The sequence below is a fragment of the Emys orbicularis genome, chromosome 5 (assembly GCF_028017835.1).
Source record: "Emys orbicularis isolate rEmyOrb1 chromosome 5, rEmyOrb1.hap1, whole genome shotgun sequence".
Classification (NCBI taxonomy): Eukaryota; Metazoa; Chordata; order Testudines; family Emydidae; genus Emys; species Emys orbicularis.
Window position 1 is genome coordinate 92286237 of NC_088687.1, and position 13564 is coordinate 92299800.

General features: G+C 40.6%; 1 protein-coding gene across 1 annotated transcript in view; it reads right to left on the reverse strand.

Moving 5' to 3' along the window:
* Window positions 1-13564, reverse strand: part of CEP135 (centrosomal protein 135) — a 96163-nt gene that overhangs the window by 73091 nt on the left and 9508 nt on the right. The window contains exons 4-6 of the mRNA XM_065405725.1: window positions 10400-10567; window positions 3134-3275; window positions 1424-1508 (exon numbers count right to left, since the gene is read on the reverse strand). Of these exons, the coding sequence (XP_065261797.1) occupies window positions 1424-1508; window positions 3134-3275; window positions 10400-10567 (395 nt within the window). The remainder of the gene's footprint in view (window positions 1-1423; window positions 1509-3133; window positions 3276-10399; window positions 10568-13564) is intronic.

The following is a 13564-nucleotide window of genomic DNA, read 5'->3' on the forward strand; positions in this document are numbered from 1 at the left end:
CCCTGTTCCTGAGATTTTTTTAAAGCATCTGTTCCCCATTAATTTAAATTGAGGGCATGGCTACACTTGGCAGATGTAGAGCACTGAGTTAAACCTGCCTTCGGAGAGCGCAGTAGGGAAAGCGCTGGAGTCTGTCCACACTGACAGCTGCTTGTGCACTGGCGTGGCCACATTTGCAGCACTTGCAGCGGCATTGGGAGTGGTGCATTATGGGCAGCTATCCCAGCATGCAAGTGACTGCAACATGCTTTTCAAATGGGGGGGGGGGGTGGAGTGTGACAGGGAGTGTGTTGTGTGTATGTGGGGGGAGAGAGAGAGTGGGTTTTTGGGGGTGCTGCGAGCATGTCAGCATGCTGTCTTGTAAGTTCAGACAGCAGCAGACCTCCCACTCCCCCCCCCCCCGGCCTCTCTCTCTCTGACACACAGCATTCCACACTAATGGCTTGCATGCCGGCTGTCAGAAACAGAGCTTTGAAAGGGCATTTCCGCATTCCTACAGGAGTTCAAAACAATGACAAGAGTGGCCACTTGACTTAAGGGGATTATGGGACATTTCCGGAGGCCGATCAGAGCGCAGTAACGCAACACCTCGTTCACACTGACGCCCTGGCGTTGTAGCCAAGGCGCAGCAAATATTATTCTTCTCGCCAAGGTGGAGTACCAGCAGCGCTGTAGCTGCAGAGTCAGAGCGCTCTACGTGCCTTGCCAGTGTGGACGGGGAGTGAGCTAGGGCGCCCGGAACTCCTTTACTGCGCTGTAACTCACAAGTGTAGCCAAGCCCTAAGTCAATATTTTGTCATTTACTATAATCACCTTTTTTTTATTTACATATGTTTAAAAAGCCAATATTATTTATGTAAAAAGATATCCTACCTATCATTCCACATATGCAGAGTGCAAGTCTAAAAGTTGGTACTTTAGTCCAAAACAGGAATCTAATAAACCACATATGGACTAAAAAACTGCAAAGACAGTTTATCCTAACCAAATACATATTTTTTAAAAATCGTTTTCAAATAGGTATAGTCCAAACTTAACAAAAAAATTATCCTTAGGGTGTATATTTGTACATCAAAGTGATCCTGGAATGATTTGTGCTTGTATACATACATGAAAACCTGAATTTAAATGCCATTAAATATATGTTATTTAATGGAATCATTGATCCAAACAGAACATAAACAGTAGGAAAACATCTTTTAACATCTTTGCATTAGCAATTGCATCCAGAAGTGTAAAAACAAAACAGTGTAGAATAGGGGTTGAAAAATATTACTAATTTATGGAACTCATTCTGACCATATTTGACGCTTAATGCTTTTCCAGTAATGTAAAAATACAAATTATACACAGACTATTCCCAGTGTTACTGTGGCAAAAAACAAACAAACAAACAAACAAAACCTTAAAGTGTTTATTCTACCTGTTTGCTATAATTTTTCACCCCACGTTCAGATATCTCCAGCTTTTCCTGCAATTCGGCTACTTCCAACTGAAGTTCATGAATTCTGAAATATATTTACAATATAGTGCATATGTCCAGATTGGTTTCATTCAGTAATTCAACACAAACATATTCTATTAATATTTGCACCTTGCTCCCACAAGAGATATATTGGACTAAACAGAAGAGTTACGGTCATGCATAATATAGGTACAGAGGCTTCAGTATGAAAAGTAGATGAGTTTTAACAGAAGAAAACCAGGAAGATATCAGAAAAGATTTTTCTAAATGACTAGAGCCTCATACAAGTTCAAGTTCCCAGGACAAACAAACATTCTTAATACATAACCAGAAAAGGAAACCAAAAAAAATAATAATTTATATATATATATATACACATACATACACACACACACACACACACACACATAAATACCTAAGATGAAACATCCTCTCCACAAAACACTGCCCTCTTGGCTTCAATTCACAGTATTTGAACTAAAATTCATTTAAGGCACCATATTAGAATCTCAAGGGAAATGCTTTAAGTCAATAAGCTGTTTATTAAATCTCCATTGCTAGTGTGTTATAGATTTATAGTATTATACAGATAATAAGACAGAAAATATCATATTGCCTCAATATAAATCCATGCTACGCCCACATCTTGAATATTGCGTGCAGATCTTGCCACCCCATCTCAAAAATATATATTGGAATTGGAAAAGGTAGAGAAAAGGGCAACAGAAATGATTGGGGGTATGGAATTCTTCCGTATGAGGAGAGATTAATAAGACTGGGACTTTTCAGCTTGGAAAAGAGACGACTAAGGGGGGGATAAGATAGAGGTCTATAAAATCATGACTGGTGTGGAGAAAGTAAATAAGGAATTGTTATTTACTCCTTCTCATAACACAAGAACTAGAGGTCACCAAATGAAATTAATAGGCAGCAGGTTTAAACCAAACAAAAGGAAGTATTTCTTCACACAACGCGCAGTCAACCTGTGGAACTCCTTGGCAGAGGATGTTGTGAAGGCCAAGACTATAAGAGGGTTCAAAAATGAACTAGATAAATTCATGGATGACAGGTCCATCAATGGCTATTAGTCAAGATAAGCGGGGATGGTATCCCTAACGTCTGAAGCTGGGAATGGGTGACAGGGGGATGGATCATTTGATGATTACCTGTTCTGTTCATTCCCTCTGAAACACCTGGCATTGGCCACTGTTGGAAGACAGGATACTGGTCTAGATGGACCATTGGTCTGATCCTGTATTGCCATTCTTATGTCATACACAGAAATTAAGAATGAAGAAATGTAATCTTTATTCCATATTGAGAGCACTGTCAGTCAATAAAAATGATATTCAGTATAAGAACTAGACTGTTCTTAAAGAATATGTATTTCTTTTCCTAGAGAAATTGATTTCTCTGGTGTCATTACCACAGACATACATGAATGACTAAATCTCCATGCACTTAGAGGTTCTTCTTGGCAAAAAAATCTAGAAGGGCTATAGAGTAGCAAATCAAGAGTATGTGTGATTGGTGCTGCAAAGCTTCATAGCAATGAGACATGAAATGCTATATGATGTCAAAGATTAAAGAATGATGAGAAAAACATTGTTACAACAGCAAATATATATTACAAACATTTCAACATTTTGAAAAAAATCTTTAAGTCACCTGTTATCAGCCACTTGAAGAAGATCTGCAACATAGGGGTCATCTGGCTGAGGAATTGGATAGGTGCTGACTCCTGAAGGAGGGACAGGTTGATCAATCTGCATGAGTTGACGCCTGAATGGAATGTTTCTTTTCCTGCCACCTAAAAATCCACAAATGTTTATTACTTGAAATTGAAGTAAAAGAGGATATTATATTTTCATCTGAAGTGAAGTATTCAATAGCTTCTGAATTGGCATGTTCCTTCTTTTCATCACAGAGAAGCGCCCATGAATAGAAGTCATACATTCTTGACAACATCCTTAATAAAATACTACACATTAATTTTGTCTAATTCCAATTGCGTCTACTTTCTACAACACAAACTGTAGAACTTGTTACTGTTTCACCAACCCCCACCCTCTCAACTAAGCAGTGGCTACAAGCACAAGAGCTCCTAGTAACAACATTACTGAGAAAATGTTTAAACAACACTTTAAACAACTTTCAGATTCTGTTATTTCTATTTGTAATATTTTCAAACAGACAAATCTCAATAGTCATCATGTAATGTATGCAGTGTTGTTGTAGCTACAGTGGTCCCAGGATATTAGAGAGACAAGGTGGGTGAGGTAATATCTTTTACTAGATCAATTTCTGTTGGTGAGGGAGATGAGTTTGTGAGCTACACAGAGCTCTTCTTAAAGACAGAAGTAGGTCCAGAAAAGATATTACCCTATCATGTAATAATGAAAACAGAGTTCACTGACATGCAATTCCAAATTTAGTGGATTTAGCAGAGAATCCAGTGACTGGGTTTAAAAATGCCAGCGTTGCCTTACAGAGAAATGTTAAGACAAATTAAACCCCCATTCAATAGTGAGATCTACAAATGATATGATACATTTTCATTACACAATAAAAATGAATAGAAGCTGCACAACATGCAACATACTGGCCCACATTTTATTCTCCTCCTCCTCCCCCTCACTTTCTGCCTTTGCTGTACATTTCAGTGTAAAAGATATGGCAATTTCCTGCAACATCTTGGACAACATTTTATTGAATTAAGTGTAAGTATCTATGGCATCTATCATACTAAACAAAAAAGGTTATGTATTATTATGGGCTGGAATTCCATGTAACCTCTCTGAGGGATGACTACAAAGTAGAGTCCTGCAACGGACTATTTTTTTAATCCCATACCCATCCTGCCCCGCAATACCCACTCCGACTCACTCCAGCATTGTTTCTTGCATTTTTATCTCACTTCTACCCGCAAAAACTTAGATCCCGCAAATCCCACAAAAGAGACAGATTCCCCCATGATACTAAAACAAACAAAACAACTAGGGCTGTTGAATAATCACAGTTAACTCACACGGCTAACTCAAAAAATTTTATCGTGATTAATCGCAGTTTTAAATCACACTCAAACAACAGAATACCAATTGAAATTTATTAAATACACCTCTACCCCCATATAACACTGTCCTTGGGAGCCAAAAAATCTTACCGCATTATAGGTGAAACCGAATTATATTGAACTTGCTTTGATCCGCCGGAGTGCGCAGCCCCGCCCCCCCCGGAGCACTGCTTTAATGCGTTATATCCGAATTCGTGTTATATCGTGTCGCGTTATATCGGGGTAGAGGTGTATTTTGGATTTTTTTTTACATTTTCATATATATTGTATTCTGTGTTGTAATTGAAATCAAAGTGTATATTATTTTTTATTACAAATATTTGCACTGAAAAAATGATAAATAGAAGAAATAGTATTTTTCAATTCACCTCATACAAGTACTGTAGTGCAATCTCTTCGTCGTGAAAGTGCAAATTACAAATGTAGATTTTTTGTTTTGTTACATGACTGCACTCAAAAACAAAACAATGTAAAACTTTAGAGCCTACAAGTCCACTCAGTCCTACTTCTTGTTCAGCCAATTGCTAAGACAAACAAGTTTGTTTACATTTAAGGGAGATAATGTCACCTGAAAGTGAGAACAGGCATTTGGATGGCACTTTTGTAGCTGCCATTGCAAGGTATTTACATTCCAGATATGCTAAACATTCATATGCCCCTTCATGCATGGGCCACCATTCCAGAGGAAATGCTTCCATGCTAATGACGCTCGTTAAAAAAAAAATGTGTTAATTTAATTCGTGACTGAACTCCTTGTATGTGCCCTGCTCTGTTTTACCCAAATTCTGCCATATATTTCATGTTATAGCAGTCTTGGATGATGACCCAGCATATTGTTCGTTTTAAGAACACTTTCACTGCCAACACAAAGAAGGTACCAATGTGAGATTTGTAAAGATAGCTACAGCACTCGACCCACGGTTTAAGAATCTGAAGTGCCTTCCAAAATATGAGAGGGACAAGTGGAGCTGAGTGACTCAGTTACATGACTTTACCATTCCTACCTGGATCACTGTGGGTTCAATACTTTATTTGAATAAAAACACCAGCTTTTCTATCCATGCTAAATTTATATTTAATACATTTGAACCAACCGTCCTCCTACCCCAAGCACTTTGGCCAATAAGCAGTAAGAATATATCGGATGGCAAAAAGTAAAGTAAGAATACTATTTAGAGAAATGCAGTTTTCTTTAGCCCAGGAGAGTGAGCTGTCGGCGATGTTTCTCAACCCCATAAAGATTAAACATATGATCAAATCCTGCTAGCCCCCCAGCTCCCTGCCCCTTATCGTGCTGCCTGGAGCACCGGTGGCTGGCGGCGCTACAGCCACGCACCGCACAGCACAGAGCACCGGATCAGGTCGGGCTCTGCAGTGGCACTGCCCCAGGAGCTTGCAGCCCTGCTGCCCAGAGCATTGCACCGGTGGCAGAGTGAGCTGAGGCTGTCGGGGTGGGGGAACAGCAGGGGAGGAGCCGGGGACTAGCCTCCCGGGCCAGGAGCTCAGGGGCCCGGCAGGAGGGTCCCGTGGGCCGGATGTGGCCCGCGGGCCGTAGTTTGCCCACCTCTGCATTAGATGGTAGTTCAGTATAAAGTCTTCTCAAACTGCAGTCATTCTACTGAGACAGTCACCAAATGAGCTAATTATACAGTGTATGTACTCATGTACTCCTTATGGGCACCTAAAATCACACAATTAGGAAACAGGGAGGGCAGTAGAGTTTTCCCCACAGTACAACACATTCATAGCACAAGAATGTTGATACTGGGGGCAGAAGACACTAGGCACTCTGGGATAGGGTTACTTTGACTTGGGTCTGTGTACTGCAGTGTGGATGCCAGAGCCCAAGGTTCAAACATGGATCAGAAAATCCTTAACCTAGAGTTAAAATGCACTGTAGATGCTCAAGCCCGGGGTTCCCTGAAATGGGTCAGCTAGCTTGAGTCCCACTAACCTTAGGCTTACATTGCAATGTAATGTTACGGAGAGATGTGATGTGAGGCCTGAATGATCAAAGGACTATACTGAACAATATGCCAGATAAGAAGGGACTTTTGGGACAAACCTGCAAAGTGACTAGAGAGAGGTTAATGCAAATTCCTCATCTCCAGTTAGTGTAGCTTCAAAAGACTGGGTGTTTTCCTGTGAGGAGTAAGCAATTGTCTGCTGATCACCTGTTACATGAGGCCAAGATCAAAGGCCCAAACTGTATAAAGGAAAGACTGAACTATTCCTGGTTGTTCCGGTTCTGAATCTAGGACCATGTCTACAATAGCAAGCTTACAGCGGCACAGCTATACCAATGCAGCTATGTTGCTGTGAGATTGCTCGTGTGGCTGCTCTATGCCAACGGGAGGGACCTCTCCCGTCAACATAGTAAAACCACCTCAATGAGCGGCGATAGCTATATTGGCGGGAGAAGCTCTCCCACCAACAAAGCACTGTGCACACTACCACTTATGCTGGCAAAACATATGGTGCTTAGGGCATAGGCGCTGACTCCCTGGGTGCTCCAGGGTTGGAGCATGCATGTGAAAAAAAATGGTGGGTGCTGAGCACCCACCGGCAGACCCCCTACCAGCACCTCCCCATCCCCCCAGCATCTCCAGGCTGCTGGCAGGCCCCGCAGATCAGTGCCTCCCCCTCCCTCCCAGTGCCTCCCGCCTGCCATAGATCAGCTGTTTCGCAGCGTCAGGAGGCACTGGGGGGATGGGGGGGAGGGAGGAGGAGCGAGGGCACAGAGTGCTCGGGGGAGGAACTGGGCGGGGAAGAGGTAGGAGTGGGAAGAAGCAGGGCGGGGTAGGTTTGTATTGTTTTTAATATGTTTGCTCTGTAATGCTTTCACCTTAACAATAAGCATGCTTGCTTATAAATAGCTGTGTGGTAACTTATAACTGTGGGCCATTATGCTGTTTACAGCCTTCAAAAAGTGCAGACGATGGGGCTTGCTGGGAATACCACAGTGTAGGCAGGGAACTGTGCCACCTGGAAAAACACCCTGTCAGGAGGGAGAGAGACATGGCTCTCTATCCAAGACACATGATGGCTGAGAAGCTGGATGCCTAAAAGAAGCTAAGAAAAGCTGGGTGCTCTTAGCGATCCTGGAGGGGGGGACTACAGGTGCAGTTGCCCTGCACTGTATCACTAAACATACCAAAATTATACGTTTGACATATGCTTTGACACTAATGGATGTCACATTGAGAAAAATTAAGATTGCCTGTATGAAAGAATAATTTCCACGGTCAGAATATTGTGGAGCAACAAGAATCCTGGGATTCACCAGCTATCATATGATCATATAAGCATGGAATTGCAGACCAGTGCAAGTTTCTACAGCTACACAAGAGCCATAGAACTCTTATTGCTACAGAAATACACCTTGAGTGATGCTATGTTAAAATGTTACAGCTGAAAAATAAACCACCATAAACAAAGCTATGAGATAATGTTTCTGTAGTAAAAAGGTGTTCAGTATAGGATTGAAGGAATCCTTCCAGTAATTCTGAAAGATGAGCGAGAGAATCACACCTGAAAATTTTGTGCAAATTCCCCAGCAACAAAATTAAAATCAAGAGAATTGATTGGATTTTGACAGCTTCATTCATTGTGTCTTTACAAAGCCACTGGAAAGTTTTTCAGAAATGCAGAAGTGAGTCTAAATTAGGAATTAATTAGCAGTAGAAGGCAAAAAACAGAGGGGAGGGACAAATAGTAGAGAGCAAGGAGGAGACAAAACACAGTGAGTAGAGATAAAACAGAAGGGAGGCTGAAAAAGTGATCTAGTAGTAGTGCATCAGCATTTGCAAATAACTTTCACATCTTCCTAGGGAAGCATGGGCTAGGATTTCTGCTTCTCCAGCACTCAGCACTTGACAAAAGGGATTCCTTGTGTCACTCTAGTGACCACCTCTGGCCAAATGATGTGTCACTCCTGTTCAGTAAACAACCTGTCTCTCCTTAAAACACTCCTTTTAGTGAGATTTCCACCACTTATCCATGTCCTACTAGCAGCAAAGCACTGAATTAAAAAAAATTATATTAAAATGTCAAAAGGATAAACAAAACAACATTTAGGATATACTTGATGTGACTAAACTTAGCTCCTCATTGTTTACTGATGCCTCTTTCCTTACCCTTCCTTCCACCCATAACTCCAAATGGTCTGTCATTAATTTCATTACCTTATCAATCTAATTTATATTACAGATGCTTTTAGCAATCTTGGCTATTTGCTTGTAAATTAAAGAGCCATGTGCACCAACAGTTTTTTTATATTGTATTATATTAATAAAAAATATGAGGGACAGTACTGACTAGTTTCAGAGGCAGTAACCACTAGTTCTACTAACCAGAAGATTAAATATGATGTATGATCTTGTGCATGGAATAGGGGTAATTGCAGCAGACTCTTGAGGGGGAAAATCAGAGGGGAAAGAAAGGAGTAAAGCCACAGACATAAAAGAAGAGTACAATGGGTCATCAAGTAAGAAATTAACAAAAATCCCAAGGGAGGAGCATGAACGCATGGAGGTGAAAAAGCGTAGAAGATAGCTTAATGTTAGCTAAATTGCACATGGGTTTCTTTCAGATGCAAATAGTGGATGGGTAACCAAAAGAACTCAGACATAAAACCTTAAATGTTGCAGTTCCCCACGAACACTTCCCCATTTGAAAGAATGTGGGAAAGGAAGTGAAAGAGAGAAGTTACCCTAACAAGTAAAATTAAACACTAGCACATGTTCATTTATCAGAGAGACCTGCAGAGAGAGACTACTTTAAGTTCTTTGAATTCCCAGAGGGCTAGATCCTTGGTGCAGTATGATTGTTTAGTATTGGGGTGGAAAACTGACTTCAGCTGCAAAAGCCAAGGGTACATCTTCACTACCCGCCGTATCGGCGGGTAGCAATCGATTTATCCGGGATCGATATATCGTGTCTCGTTAAGACGTGATATATCGATCCCCGAACGCACTCACCGTCGACTCCGGAACTCCACCAGAGCGAGCGGCGGTAGCGCAGTCGACGGGGGAGCCGCGGCCGTCGATCCCGCGCCGTGTGGACCCCAGGTAATTCGATCTAAGATACTTCGACTTCAGCTACGCTATTTGTGTAGCTGAAGTTGCGTATCTTAGATCGATCCCCTCCCCCCAGTGTAGACCAGGGGTAAGTAAGTGGCTCAGAGAGGATCAACCAGATGCAAGGATGATGATACTGAAGCTGTACAGCCAAAGTAGGTTCTCATGTTACACACACCCACCTTTCTATCAGCATACCAGTGAAAGGCAGGGGAGAGGCATGATTACTAAAAACAAGGAGGCTAGCATTTAGAAGCCACTATATTACTCTGATTTTGAACAAGTTTACAGCCCTTTGTGGCTGTTACAGGACAGCAACCCTCAGACTGCTCTAACAGGTTAACTAACATGATGCTGACCATTATTGTGAAGTCAATATAGACAGGGACAAATCATATTATCCACGACCAACTGTACAATGTTAAAGACAAACTACTGAGACATGGGTTTACCCATGACCAGCTGACAGTGTTAAATATGATTTGCCATTGGTAGCAGAGTCACGGTCAAACGTATGTTGGTTAACATGATACCCTTTAAGGTCATGTTCTAACTATGTAATTTTCCAGAGGCAACTTTGCCCATATCACTCATCATCTTTCTTTGATAACAATATGTTACACAAATCTTTCTTAAACATATGGAAAAGCAGACTTGCAGAGCAGAGAGCCAAAAGTTTAAGAAGATAATCCCCGCTTCTCATCCTTACCTAGAAAGTAGAACATCATCACAGTTTGGGAAAAGTAAGACTATCTAGGATTGCTTTATATGCAGTGGTCGTACCTGGAGTTTGTACTACTGCTTGTAGATTCTTCTCCTGAAGTTGCTGAATTTTTTCAGTCTTGGCTTTGTTATCTCGCTCTAATGATCGAATTTTATGTATATATTGATTATTCAGAAATTTCAAGTCAGCTGTCTCATGTTCAACCTTTCTTAATGTGGCCTTCAAGTCTAGAAAAAAACAAAACAATAGCTATCAATATTCTAATCGTACAAAAATATGCATAAAGGAGTCATATGTCCTCATTTTCAAAAACATGACAATTATACGGGGGCTGATACTGTTAGTTCTTTAGATTTTTGCACAGTTGATGCAAATTTTCTTTCATTATTACTAATATGTTTTTCAGCTGTTAAAGTCTTACTTCATGTAAGTAACATCTGAGTTTTATTTACAGATTATTATTATTGTTGTTATTTTTATTCAGTATAGACAGACTCCAGTGGAATGAGGTGGAGACTTCTAGTTCTGTCAAACTATAGAACACAGGTCACGGGGGTGATGTGCAAAAACAGCTTAAAGCTCAGCTTTGCCAATGATCTCAGTTATGCTCTGTGCAGGCTCTTCCTCTTGAGTTGTGCTGCTCTAACTTATGCCAGGCTGCAACAGACACAAGGGCTCGGAAACATCCTGGCCACATCCTCTTTCTTGGCACCTTAAAGACTAACAGATTTATTTGGGCATAAGCTTTCGTGGGTAAAAAACCCACTTCTTCAGATGCATGGAGTCCATCTGAAGAAGTGGGTTTTTTATCCACGAAAGCTTATGCCCAAATAAATCTGTTAGTCTTTAAGGTGCCACTGGACTCCTCGTTGTTTTTGTGGATACAGACTAACGTGGCTACCCCTCTGATACTCTTTCTTCTAGCCATTAACTAATTATCCTTCTATGCCATGAATAGTAAGTGGCATAAGCAATTACTATGACTGCTCTGTGCCATCCGAATATCACCCTTAGACTGATTTGCTCCTCCTTTGAAAGGGTTAAGAGGTCTTTATAGCCAGGACTACGCTGGTGGTATAGCAAAGAAAACCGTCACTGGCTCTTCATTCATAGTGAGGATAGTAATAAAAAAAGAAGAGATAAATATACTGGAATACTACTTTTGCTGATTACATTTGTCATTGTGATGCTATTGCACAAAAGAGAACATAGACGCTTTAGCTTTCTCTGTCAATATTAAGGATACATTATTATTTTAAAATGTACTACCATCTTGACACTGCAGTTAATTTTATTAAAGGTGGTGGTAAAAGTATTATGATACTAATTTTTTGCAACAAATTTTTACTTTATCTGTGGAAGCTTTAGGAACACAATGGAAGTCCACTGACAACTGATTTTTAAATACAGCCCTAAAAGTAATAAACATTTTTCATTTTATATATATTATACAATTGAAGGGTATATTTCACTCTACTCTATTAATGTACATGGTATTTGTTTTGATAGGTCATTCTTACTTTAAGTTAATAAAGTCTTCCTGAAAATTTCAACATGAGGCTGTCAACTTCCAGACTAGAATGTGCCAGTGGCATGTTGTGTGTGTTCAAGACTGGAACAAGATCTATATTTTATGTGGGCAGAACAACTTACTCTGGAATTTACTTATGATAGTCATGGGCTAAAATGAAGTCTGACCTCAGGAATCTTCAATTTTAACTCAGTGTAATAAAAACAAACAAACTGGACATCTGTGGACATTATTTCTCACGAGTGTACTGAAAAAGTTTAAAACCTCTTCAGTATTGAAACACACAAAATAAGATCCAAGTTTTTCTTTCAATTTACAAAATGTTTATCTGCAAATTCTGGAGGGTTCAGACTGTAATATTTAGCCCAGATACTTCTAAAATAATTCAGTGATAAACAATGAAGATCTGACATTATACTTATTTCCTTTCTGACCATTCATTAGTATGAAAAGTTCACAGATAAAAAAGTAAAGGCATTTATAGGATGAACATTGCTTGTTTAAAGAACAGGAGTACTTGTTGCACCTTAGAGACTAACAAATTTATTTGAGCATAAGCTTTCATGGGCTACAGCCCACTTCATCAGATGCATAGAATGGAACATATACTAAGAAATATATATACATACAGAGAACATGAAAAGGTGGAAGTAGCCATACCAACTGTAAGAGGCTAATTAATTAAGATGAGCTATTATCAGCAGGAGAAAAAAAAAACTTTTGTAGTGATAATCAAGATGGCCCATTTTAGACAGTTGACAAGAAGGTGTGAGGATACTTAACATGGGGAAATAGATTCAATACGTGTAATGACCCAGCCCTCCCAGTCTCTATTCAAACCCAAGTTAATGGTACCTAGTTTGCATATTAATTCAAGCTCAGCAGTTTCAGTTTCGTAGCGGCACTGCTATGGGTATCTGCATGGCGCCACAGTATGCCAACATTTTTATGGCTGACTTAGAACAACGCTTCGTTAGCTCTCATCCCCTAATGTCCCTACTCTACTTGCGCTACATTGAGGACATCTTCATTATCTGGACCCATGGAAAAGAAGCACTTGAGGAATTCCACCATGATTTCAACAATTTCCATCCCACCATCAACCTCAGCCTAGACCAATCCACACAAGCGGACACTGCTAATAAGCGATGGTCACATAAACACCACCCTATACCGGAAACCTACTGTCCGCTATACTTACCTATATGCCTCCAGCTTCCATCCAGGACACACCACACGATCCATTGTCTACAGCCAAGCTCTAAGATATAACCGCATTTGCTCCAATCCCTCAGACAGAGACAAACACCGACAAGATCTCTATCAAGCATTCTTAAAACTACAATACCCACCTGCTGAACTGAAAAAACAGATTGACAGAGCCAGTAGGGAACCCAGAAGTCACCTACTACAGGACAGGCCCAACAAAGAAAATAACAGAAAGCCACTAGCCATCACCTTCAGCCCCCAACTAAAACCTCTCCAGCACACCATCAAAGATCTACAACCTATCCTGAAAGATGATCCCTCACTCTCACAGATCTTGGGAGACAGACCAGTCCTCGCTTATAGACAGCCCCACAACCTGAAGCAAAGACTCACCAGCAACCGCACACCACACAACAAAAACACTAACCCAGGAACCTATCCTTGCAACAAAGCCCGATGCCAACTCTGTACACATATTTATTCA